At 64.7% G+C, this 11568-nt stretch overlaps 2 protein-coding genes across 2 annotated transcripts; one reads left to right on the top strand and one right to left on the bottom strand.

Annotated features, from left to right (window-relative positions):
• Positions 1 to 3670: 3670 nt before the first annotated feature.
• On the top strand, positions 3671 to 10560 carry THEM6 (thioesterase superfamily member 6). The gene is made up of 2 exons (XM_010601746.3): positions 3671 to 4205; positions 5989 to 10560. The coding sequence occupies exons 1-2, from the start codon at positions 3693 to 3695 to the stop codon at positions 6100 to 6102; spliced, it is 627 nt and encodes a 208-aa protein (XP_010600048.2). The 5' UTR covers positions 3671 to 3692; the 3' UTR covers positions 6103 to 10560.
• Positions 9900 to 11161, bottom strand: SLURP1 (secreted LY6/PLAUR domain containing 1). The gene is made up of 3 exons (XM_064267677.1): positions 11101 to 11161; positions 10533 to 10652; positions 9900 to 10033 (listed from the first exon to the last, which is right to left on the bottom strand). Exons 1-3 carry the CDS (start codon positions 11159 to 11161, stop codon positions 9900 to 9902), a joined length of 315 nt encoding a protein of 104 aa, XP_064123747.1.
• Between the last annotated feature and the right edge of the window lie 407 nt (positions 11162 to 11568).

The raw sequence follows: 11568 nt of genomic DNA on the forward strand, positions 1-11568 counted from the left end.
GGCCCCAGCCAGCCCCACTTCCGGCCCGATACCCCAGGTAGGCTCCCTCCTCTTGAACACTGGGCAGTGCAGAGTAGTGGAGGTCAGGAGGACAGGGTTTCCCATGCCAAGCCTCATTGACCCGAAGGGTGGCTGTACCCCTCCACCCCCCTGCCTTCCAGCCCGGCCTCTCCCCGCCTGCCCTGCTGAGGTCCAGGCACGTTCAGCACACACACCTCAGGTGGCCCCGTTCAGGGTCCAGGGACCGCCTTTATTTCCTGGGAAGGCATGCAGACCTGGGGCCCCCAGGTAGAACTTGGGGCAGCTGGTGATTCTGGCTGCACCCTGCTTCCTCCTGAGCCATCCTGACCCTGGGCACAGGAGGCTGGTAACCTGCCCTGCCTCATTCAAGACACAAATATTTATCGAGCCCCTGACCTGTTCCAGGCGCTTGGGACTCAGCGGTCGTCCAGGTCTGGCTGGGTTGTCCCCAGCCCCTCCTGGCCCCCTCCACAGGTACACAGCTACAGCGCAGTGGAGTCAGGTGAACAGGACAGACACACACAGCATATAAGCCACAAAAACAAGAAGAGAAAACAAAGCAAGGGGGGACGATCGAAACTACAGCGGCACAGAAAAGCGTGGCCAGGGGCCTGAGACCCAAGGGGCCAGGGGATGTTGTCATGAAGTCAGCCACTCCACAGAGCAGGACTAGAGCCCACACATCACCATGGGGGCCACACTGTGGTGGAGGGGTCCTTGTCCCTGGGGCTGAGGCTCAGAGAGGCTGGGCAATGTGCCCCAGCCTGCAGGGTCCCTGACGGAGCTCATGGAGAGGGGAGCTGGCTGGGCTCTGTGCTGGGTGACCTCAACGCCGGGCCCCTCTGACCTCCTAGAGCCACCCCAGTGACGACAGAGGCTCCATGCTGAGGACAGAGAGCAGCCTGCTCAGAACCCCCTCACCCCACAACAGAGCAACAGGCTCTGAAGGGCAGGAGCCAGCCCCAGTCACACACTCGTGGGGGGCATCTTGTCGGGGCCAGGCAGTGAGGCCACCCACATAAGTAGCCCTATGGGGGCTCTGTGGTTGAGAGGCACCCCCACTTGCCGACTGGGGTGGGATCTGGACTTGAACCTACACTCCCTCCCTCTCTCCCCACAGGGTCTCATCTGGAAACCACAGAAGAGCTGGGGTGGGGTGGGTCTGCTCCCAGAGGGCAGCAATGAGGACAGCCGGGAACAGGGCCATGGGGGTGCAGAGAGGTTCCCAGCAAAGGAGATGGGGTCAGAGGTCAGACCCTCTGGCTGCTGAGAGGGTCCAGTGGGGGGGAAAGGGAGAGGGGAGGTCTGGGAAGAGGGGTCTGAACACTTCTCTGCCTCCTGAGATCCATCTCTGTCCACTAGCTCCTCCCCCCCCATGCTGATCTCTACCCCTCCCACGCCCCATCTCTCCCTTCCCAGATCCCCTAGGTGGAGTGCACGCCAGGTGCCTCCCTCTGCCTCCTCCTCAGCCAAACCGTAGCGGACCAAGTTGCAGCCAGCAAGTGCCAACCAGACAAGACGGAGTTCTGGATCTAGGGTAGGGTGGTCCGGGGAGACAGCCCCAAAGAGCCCCTGTCACGTGCACGGAGCCCCTCCCGCCTGCGCAGCAGCTGCCACCCTGCGCCACCGCATGCACAGGAACCGAGGGACCCCAGGAGTCCCCAAAGCCCCTCCACCCCGCGAAGTTTCACGGGCTCAGGCACGACAAGCCCAGGCCGAGAGAGGCTGCGGACAACTTCCAGCCAACTGCTGTGACCACCCCAGGATACCCACGTTCGTTGGGACCCATGCAACCGAACGGAGGGGCTGGGAAGGTGGGAATTCCTATGGTGCCCTGTCCTGCTGGCCCTGGGGACACGGGGTCTTGGAGGCACAGCAGACCTCGACCTCTGGGCCTCAGCGGGAGACAGCCACTCCCTGCTTATCTACTCACATCAGGGTAAAACCGTGGCTGAGACCAGTGCTCAGGAGAGGTTCCCCTTGAGGGGAGGACCCTGGGGTGTAGCTCGGCCTGGGGTCAGGAAGGTGAAGATGGGAGAGAAGGGTCCCCTGGCAGGGGGAAAGCATGTGAGCCTGAGTGTGTGCCTGTATGTGTGGAAGGGCTGGATGGCACAGGTTCAGAAAGAGGCCGGTGCACAGGAGGCTGGGCTGAGGTCTTGGAAGCTACAGGCTGGCTTCTCATTCACCAGCCTTCACGGGCACCTCCAGGGGTAGGCCCCTGCCTTGGGCCCCTCCCCTGGGGAGGGGATGGGGCGTGGTGGGCAAAGTTAGTGACCAGGAGACTGCCTTCTCTGCATAGTGGCCGCAATGGGGCTTGAGGGACATGACCTCAGCCAGCGTCTCCATCCTGAGGGGCTGCTTGACCCTAGACAGATGGCTCTGAGGCTGGGCTGAGCCACGGTGAGAGGGGATTTTACCGGCATCAGCGAAACTGACTCAGGAAGGCCCTTCTCACCATCAGGACTTTCAGGGCAGCTGAAGCTGTCCTAAGAGGGAATGAGCTCCCTGTCCCCAGGAGTATGCAAGCTGATCCAGGGACCCAGGAGCACCCATAGCCCACTCTGCCAAGGCTGCTGGCCCCAGAAGCCAAGGTGGGCCAAGGCCTCCTCCGTCCAGGGAGCTCCTCCTTTGAGAAGGCCAGTGAGAACCCTGGAGCTCTAGCCCAGGCCCAGTGTGGACTGGGCTGGGGAGGCCTAGCTGCTGCCGGATGCTAAGAGCCCTCCAGGACGCCTTCTCTGAGCGTCCCTGACCCTGCAGCATATCCCTCGGGCCACCTACCCTTCCCAGCCAAGCAGCAAAGAGGGACAAGACACCGGAGCACGTGCGACGTCCCACCGGGCCGGCTCCCAAGTGGCTTATGGTGACATACATTTAACGCCACTGCTGAGTCATTAGCGTCTGCCCGACTCTGACCTTCCCCTGCCCTGGAAGTTATTTGCTCCCTCTCCCCCACCCCCGCTTCGAAAGCGGCTGGGGGGGCGGTGCTTGAGGACGGGGGTTAGCGGGATCGCTCGGGGACAGGGGTGCGTGTGAAGGATGACCAAAAAAGTGTACGGAGCCAGCTTGTGGTTGCGCCCCGAGCTGGCCGCGTGCGCACTGGGGCCCTCGCCCTACGGCGGTGGGGAGCCCTGGAGTTCTGGTGCAGAGTAGGGTCGGTTTCCATAGAGACCGCCAGACGCGCTTCTGGGGACCGTGCTGTTCCCATTTCTCTTGCAGAGTCCCGCAACCTGGGCCAGGAGAGCGCTGTGGCCTCTGCCCCAGTTCAGACCAGGGGCCACACCTGGGGGCGGACCCGAGTCTTGCAGGGCGGGGGAGCCAGCCACCAGCCCCCAGGCACCAGCCAGGCCCCGCGGAGGGCGGCGCTCAGCCAGCCTCTGCAGCGCCGGGCGCGGCCGCCAGATGCCGCTGTGGCACTCGGCCGGCCCCAGAGGCCCCGCCCCGGGGAGGTGCGGGCGGCGCAGGCCGGGGGGGCTGGGAGAGACGGACCGGACCACTGCGTGCGGGGGGGGCCCGGCGGCGCCGGCGGCCTGCGGTCCCTGCGGCGGCCCGCGGCGCATCTCCCCCTCGGCCGGCTCGGAGGTGGTGCGGCCCGCCGGCCCTCGCCGGGTCCGGCCGGGAAGCCGGGTCCGCGCGGGGCGGCGTCTCAGTGGCCCGCGCCCGCCGCCGCCGCGATGCTGTGGCTCCTGGTGGCGCCGCTGGCCCTGGCGCTCGCCTACTTCGCGCTGCTGGACGGCTGGTACCCGGTGCGCCTGACGTGGGCCTTGCTGCGCGCGCGCCTGCTGCAGCCGCCTGTCCGCGACCTGCTGGCCGAGCAGCGCTTTGCCGGCCGCGTGCTGCCCTCCGACCTGGACCTGCTGCTGCACATGAACAATGCGCGGTACCTGCGCGAGGCCGACATGGCGCGCAGCGCGCACCTGGCCCGCTGCGGCGTGCTGGGGGCGCTGCGCGCGCTCGGGGCGCGCACCGTGCTGGCTGCCTCGTGCGCGCGCTACCGCCGCTCGCTGCGCCTGCTCGAGCCCTTCGAGGTGCGCACCCGCCTGCTGGCCTGGGACGACAGCGCCTTCTTCCTGGAGGCTCGCTTCGTCAGCCTGCGCGACGGCTTCGTGTGCGCGCTGCTGCGCTTCCGCCAGCACATGCTGGGCACCTCACCTGAGCGCGTCGTGCAGCACTTGTGCAAGCGCAGGGTGAGCCACCCCGGCCCGGTGCACGACCCCCGCCCCCCGGAAGGGCCCATCCCGCCTGACAGTGCCCCGACCTTGCTTCCGGACCCAGGGCCTCCAGGCAGGGGCTTCCTCTTTGCCTTTACCCATGCTGGTTCTTTCTGTTCCCCAGCCCGCTCTTCATGGTCTGCCCCAGCAGCCTCTCCTCCTGCCATTTTTTAGCCTGGCCCCTCACATCTCTCCTTGCCGCTCCCTGTTGCCCGCTCCCTAAATCGAAAAGCGGGGCCCAGGCCTCTCCCTGGAGTGCAGGGATTGGTGCTGCTATGTGCTGGAGCGCTGTCACCCTCTCTGGCCTTTGCTCCTGAACATTGGACTGGGGAGATGGGGCGGGGGGGGCGGTGTCGCAGGGAAAGGAGGTTTGCATTCTCAAGGACTTGAGACCCATTTCATCTGGCTCAGAGCCAGGGCTTTCATTCCCATCACCTGAGGGTTGAGGCCGGGAGGCTGCCAGTCTTTCTGCCGTTCTCCATTGGAGAGGCAAGTGCTTGCCTGGGGCTCACAGCCCTCCCCAGGGCCTGCTCCTCCCAGCACAGCAGGGCTGGCTCCTGAGGCATGGCAACCGGGCCTTGGAGAGGCCAGGGCGCCAAGGCGATGGTTACCAGCGCAGGCTCCTGAGAAGTCGCTGGAGCCCTCATGCTGGCCTCCAGGTGCACCCAACCCCTGGGGTGCCAACAGCCAGGGCACTGCCCTGTCTGGCCTGGACAGGGCCTCGTTAGCAGAGGGTGTTAAAGCCTCACCTTGGTGTCGAGGAGCCAGCCTTCCCCCCATTTCAGAGGGTAGGACCTGCCCCATGCTGCACAGCAGTTCGCAGGCACAGCTCCGGGTTTTCTGTGCCTGTTGACTCTGGGACCCCCTGAAAGGCCTTGGAGCAGATGCTGGGCTGTATGGCTCACCTCATGTGGAAGGGGCACGGGGAGGAGCCACCAACTCTGGACAGTTGGGACTTGAGGGTGGAGGAGGGGGATCCAGAGCAGCTTTTCTGTGAGGGTGGCATAGGGTGGTCAGGCCTAGGCTGGCTGGTGGGGTCTGTGCTCGAGGGGAGGGGGAGGACAGGTGTCGATGGGTGGAACTTGCACACCTTGATGGCACCTGGGTGGGAGAGCCAGATGGTGGCCAGGGACTGCCCTGTACTGGGGAGGGTCTCAAGCAGGATCCAACAGAGAGGGCCACAGCTTTGGTGGCTGCTGGCCCTGCCCTCAGCCTCCCTGATGCCTGGGGTGGGTGAGCGGGCATCTGCCTGGCCTCTTCCTTCCCTTTCTCCCTTGGCCCCGCCTGGAGTCCCGCCTGTTACCAGTCACAAGATGGGGCTGAGTCTCCGGGGAGGAGGGCGGGAGTGAGGTGATCAAGCCCAGAGCTAACCAGGAGATCGAGTCCAGCTTCTTTTGCTGCACACGTGGGGTGTGCTCCGAGGTCTCACAGTTGGCCACTCTCTAGTGCTGTCCTGCCCCCAGGCCCTAGTCCCAGGCTTCCCCAGTTCCTTTGGGTCTCCTTTTGTCCCCTCTTCACCCTTCTCCCTTCAGTAAGTGCCATATCCCTGGGTTCTCAGGACTCAGGGCTCAGGCTGACTCCTGGGGGAGGCAGAGGCCTCCAGGGAGGAAGTGCCAGGGCAAGGGCGGGGGGCGGGGACCCTGGAAGGGGCTGCATCAGGGAGAACAAGTTCTGATGGGAGGAAGACCCGGGGTTGTGCAGGGACCCCTCCTGGTCCCCACAGCCGTGGGCGATCCCAGGAGCCTCATCCCCCCGACAGGTGGAGTCCCCGGAGCTGCCGTTAGACCTTCAGCACTGGATCGCCTACAATGAGGCCAGCAGCCAGCTGCTCCGTGCCGAGAGTGGGCTAAGCAGCGCTGCCAAGGACCAGTAACCGCTGCCTCCACGCCTGACTGCTCAGCCCAGCCTGGGTCCTGTGCCTGTGTGCCCCTGGGTTTTCAACACCCCTCTGTGCCCGGCCCCACACCAGGCATGGGTGGGGATTGCTTGCACACCCAGACTGCTCAGCCCGGGGGGAGAGGAAAGGCAAAGCAGGAGGCCTAGAGCCCCTGGTGAGGGCCAGCAAGGCCCGGTGGGGCTAGGGCAGGTGGATGGAAGGGGACACGGAGGGGGGACTGGCCAGCACCCTCAGGGTGGATGCCTCCCCCAGTACTGGCTTCTCTGCTCCAGGCCCATTCTCAAGAGGACAGGGTGGGCAGCCGGGTTGAGTGGCCGGAAGGGTTGCTGGGGACACTAGCAGGCCACCTGGGGACTGCACTCCTGCAGAGGTGGCTGAGGAGCCCTGTCCAAGCCCCTGGACCCTGCCCCATCACTGTGCTGCAGGACCCTGTGCTGTGCCCTTGTGCCCTGCCCTCCTGGGACCAGCAGCCCATCTGCCATTTCTCCACCCCTGCCCAGCACCCTGCCCTGTTGTCCACTGCTCCCTGCTCCGAGGGGCTGTCCCCCTGGGCTGGCCAGGCTTAGGACAAGGTCTTCTGGGCCCCTCTGCCTTGTCCCCGTGCCCTGTCCTGGCAGCTGCTCTCAGCTGCCCATGGTGATGCCAGGCTTCAGGGCCACCTGCTCCCAGCTGACCCCTCACTGACAGTCGCGGAATGAAGGCTGGAGAGAATAAGCCCAGGGGTTGAGGGCAGAGCAGGGCAGGTCCCCAGCCCAGGGTGCTGCCTGATGCCCTCAGCTCCTGGGAAAGGGGTACTGAGGTCACTGAGGTTGGGGGACCCTGGAGGTGGGGTCACTGCATGCCTGTGTTTGTGTGGCTGCTCAGGGCCATGTGTTCACCTGCCCTTGCCCCTACTCCTGCCCTGCCAACCTCCAGGCAGGCCAGAGCCTCTGGGCTACCAGTGCTGTCTCCCTGCACCCCCTCTGGGTCCACAAAGCTGGTCCGAGCCAGAGCTGCGCTGCTGCCTGCGCCTGCTCCCGAGCTGTTGTGATTGCCTTACACCTGCCACAGAAAAGCTGCAATCTTTGTTTATTTAAAAAAAGTGCAAAATTAAAGGTTTTTAAACGTGATCCTGCTGGGGCAGGGGCTGCATCACGGGTGTGTTTCCTGGCATGGGGGCCAGGCTGGCAGGGCAGGGGATGAGGCCAGAGGTGATGCCCAAAGCCACTGGGCTGGCCCCAGACCCAGGCCCCCTCTTCCCCAAGTTCTTGAGCCTTGCACTCTCCCCAGGGACACCCTCCCAGGCTTCCGGCTCTGCTCTTCGAGGCTTGGAGCCTCAGTGCCAGACTGGTCGGGTCTGGTCGGACTAGCTCTGATCCCTGGGCCAGCTGCTGTTGGGAAGTTAAAGGTCAATGACCACTCGGCCCCACAGTGGGTGGGCTCAGGATCTCCTTCCTGAACTGCCCAAGGGGCGTCCCCAGTGGGGAGGCAGTGCAGGCCAGACTCAGGCAGACCCCCCATGGGGTCCCAGTCCTGGGGAGGGCCAGGGGTGGAGAAGAGGGTCCTAGAGACAGATCTGCAGGCAAGGCCAGAATCCTGGAGGATGCCTGGGTGAAAGGGGCCATCCGAGGTGGGGAACCCCAAGAGGCCTGTTTTGGGGAAGCAAGGGTGTGGGGAGGTCTGCCTGGGGAGGAGAGCATTGCAACCTGGTGGTGCCAGGCCTGCAGGTGGGCACCTGAAGCTGCTTGATGTCCCTCAGCCACAAGGGGGTAGAGCAGCTGCCCCAATGGAGGGCCTCCCAGCCTCTGCCGCCAATGGCCGCTGGCTGCGCCACATCCCCCCAGGGCCCAGGGATGTAGGTCTCCTCTCGCTGAGTGCGGTTCCATGCGCCCTCGCGCCCCACCTGGCGTCCAGCCCTAGACCTCCTTGGAGCCTGTGGACGGTCGTCCACCTCATGGGTGGGGAAACTGAGGTGTGAGCAGGGAATGCCCGACCTGGGTCTTGGGGTGTCCCAGGCCAAGATGCTGGTCCCCATGGGGCCCTCGGTTGGGGAGGCCCCTGCTCTCCAGGTGCAAGGAGGGGTGGTCCTTCTTTGACCCCTCCCTGCCGACTTAAAGTAATACTTGCTCATTTGCCAGCCAGGCAGCCCTGGGGAGGGACGAGTTGGACAGCAATTCACGGTCTCCCTCTTCGTTTTTGACCTTCCCATGTCCCCACCTGTGGCCTCTCTTAGTTCAACCGGGGCAGCGTGCGTTTCCAACGCCGGTCAGCTCCCAGCGGGCTCCCAGCCTCCCTGCTGCCTCCGCGGGACGGCTGGCAGGGCTCAGAGCTCAGAGCGGAGGTTTCGGCAGGGAGGGGGCCCTGGCGGCCCTGCTCTCCCGGCGGAGGCTCGGGAGTCCTTGCAGCGCGGGACGCCCTCTCCTGGCCACGTGATGCAGTGCAGGTGGGGAGCCCTGCAGGTATTCCCCCCGCCTCCCACCACATCTGCACCTCGGAAGAGCCTGGGGTCTTCATCTGTGCGAAGCTGAGGGCCGTCACCGGGGCGGGCGAGGCCCTGGGCCCAGCTCAGTGGTGGCTCCAAGGAGGGAGCCGTAGGCACGCGTCAAGAGGCCAGGTGGGGTGCTCCCGTAGGCTCTGCCAGCAGTCCTGGCTGAGGGCCGCTCCCAGGACATTTTTTCATTCCCTGGCGTTTCTAGGAAAGCCTTTGGGTATGGGGGGGAGAGGCGAAGGTGGGGACCCTGATCTCTGCACGCTTCACAGAGAGGGATGAGCCCTCAGGGCAGGGTTCTGAGGGGCTGGTCACTCCCCCATGCCTCTTGGGCCCCTGCTTGCTTCTTCCCGCACCCACCCAGCACCTTCAGGGGCCAGCGGGAACCAGGGCCTTAGAACCCAAGACCTCACTGGCCAGAACCCAGAAAGTGCTCGGCCCCTGGGGAGTTCCCACCAGTGCCCTGGGGCTGCTTGGCTTCTGCCTTCCCTTTATGTGCTGATGTGGGGGAGGGGGCAATGAGGGTGAAGCAGGAGCCTGAAGGCCAGCTCTCCTGGATCCTAAGGGCTCTGGATGCCTGGGGAGGGGAGTTCAGCAGGTGGCTCAGGCAGACAGAGCCAACCCCAGGGGCTGAGGCTCCTGCAGGCCCAGCCTTCCCTGAGCTGGCACTGGCCTGGGTGTCCCGTGGGCACGAGTTCATCTAGTCCCAGCTGTCTTAAGGGGTGAGGACTGGGCATGGACGTGCATGGATGCCCACAGATGCACACCCGTCACAAACACCTGAGAAGCCTAGGGTGAGGCAGAGCCAAACACGCCCACCCTTGAAGGAGGCTGGATTCGCTCTGAGCTTCCTTCCCAGCCAGGGTGGGTGGGGTGACACCTCCAGGGTTTGAGGGAAGACTGAGGGGCAGATTTTCCCTGAGCTAAGAAATGGGGCCTGGTTTGAAACGCTGGGGGGCTGGTTTGCTGGAGGGATAACCCAGGGTACACTTCTCCCCCAGGCCTGTCTCTGCATCTGTGGAATGGTCCCAAGAGGCCGAGGTGGCAGGGAGGGTCGAGTAGACAGTCCAGCTGTTCTGAAGGCACTCGGGAAGGAAAGGGCGGTCCCCACCCTTGCCTCTTTATTGTCTAGAAGTTTGGGGTACGCAGGGCAGAGTGCCCCATCTCGCCTCCCGTCCCATGTGTGACTAGAGGCCCCGTCAGGAAGGAGGTGCCCAAGAAGCTTGGCCCCCAGCGTGGCCGGGGTGCCGGGCCTGGTCTACCCAAGAAGCTCGGCCCCCAGCGTGGCCGGGGTGCCGGGCCTGGTCTACCCTTCGACATTGCAGAGGTTGTGGAAGCAGCAGTAGATGGGGTGGAGAGCTCCGAAGCTGTCGGGGTCGGTGGCCACACAGGAGGTGGAGCAGGAGCGGGTTACCACGGGGCTCCCATTGAAGGGGTATTCTGCAGAGGGCAGCCACGTCAGAGCCCCCGCCCAGTGCTGCCACCACCCCGCCCCACTCTTCCCACGCCCTTAACCTTGCAGCTCCCACCCCCTGTTGGCCCTGCCTACCCCAGCCCTAAGGGCCCAATGTGGGAAGTCACCCTGCCCCGACTCCCCATCCCCTGACTGAAGTATTTACTGACGATGGCACCGGGCCGGCTGTATTGAGCATCAGTGCAGTCTGAGAAGGGAGCCCCAAAGGCTGAGGCAGAGGTGGGGGTGGGGCCCCAACGGGGCCCTGCTCCTCTGTACCTGCCCTGCCCCCAGCACCTGGCACCCCAAGACAAAGTCCTTGAGGGGCTGCCCCTCCCTAGCTGCCTCTCCTGCTCCCCCACCTCCCAGGGCCAGTGCTGTCCTGAGAGGGGCTTGGATTGGGCTGTAGAGGTGGAGTCTCCAGCCCATGGAGGGAGAGGGAGACGTTTGGGGGCAACTCTGCCCCTGCTGGGGGCCCGGTCTCACCCGACTCCACAGTCACCACAGTGGTCATGCAAGCTGTTGCGTCCGGCTTGCAGTAAGTCACGTTCTTGCACAAGGCACTAACCGTGGGATTCTGACAGGTGTAGCACTTGAAGGCGGCACCTGGGAGAGGGGTGGGGGCAGGCCCTCAGCACCTGGCCACCGGAGCCAGGAGGAGGAGCTCCAGGAGAGGCCGTGGCGGGGGCGGGGGGTGGGAGGTGGGGGTCCAGCTTCTGGGCCTGGCCCCACATTGTCTCCCCAGTGTCTTCTCTTGTGGACCCCTGCCTGCCTAGGCAGGTGGAGCCCCCCCAGCTGAGATCCTTCCTGCTGGCTGTTTGACTGCCAGACTTTCGCACCCTATCACTCTAAGAAGCCTTGGTTTCTTTCCTGGAGAAGGGGGCCATGACCCCTGACTTGGGGAGAAGCTGTCATTTAGGATGAGGGGGAGGATCCCAGTGGGGGTGAACGAAGCCTTCAGCCACGAAGGCCCCCCCCCCCAACAGCCTCACCCTGCTGAGGAGGTGGGAAACAGGCCTGGGGGGCAGCATGAGCTGGCCCCCACCCCACTTACCACGACCCACGCTCCAGGCTGCCAGGAGCAGCAGGGACAGTGTGGCCCAGCTTGAGGCCATCCTTGGAGTTGAGGAGTTGAGGAGCCGGGAGACACTGGTCTCCAAGGATTTATACCCAGGCCCTCAGGCACCCACTTCCGGGTGGCGGCAGAAACCGGCTGTCCCAGTCAGGAAGGTGGCAGCTGGCAGAGGGTGGGCGGGCAGCTGGGGAATCCATTACCCTTCACCAGCCCTCAGGGGTGGGCCCTCCCTGGCAGCAGTGGATTACCACAGACCTGCCCTCTGCTTGCACTCCCCAGTGCCTGGGTTGGGGGTAGGTGCGGGGACAGCTCTGACTGAGAAAGCCCTTCTTTCCATAGAGCTCAGACCCACCCTTGGCATTTGATGGACCTCCTCTTCAGTCCTGGCTCTGCCCTTGGGGGTCACACAGGCCATGGTGGCCCCAGTCTTGAGGACCCGGGAATGCA

This window comes from Loxodonta africana, chromosome 14 (genome assembly GCF_030014295.1).
Source record: "Loxodonta africana isolate mLoxAfr1 chromosome 14, mLoxAfr1.hap2, whole genome shotgun sequence".
NCBI classification, from domain to species: domain Eukaryota; kingdom Metazoa; phylum Chordata; class Mammalia; order Proboscidea; family Elephantidae; genus Loxodonta; species Loxodonta africana.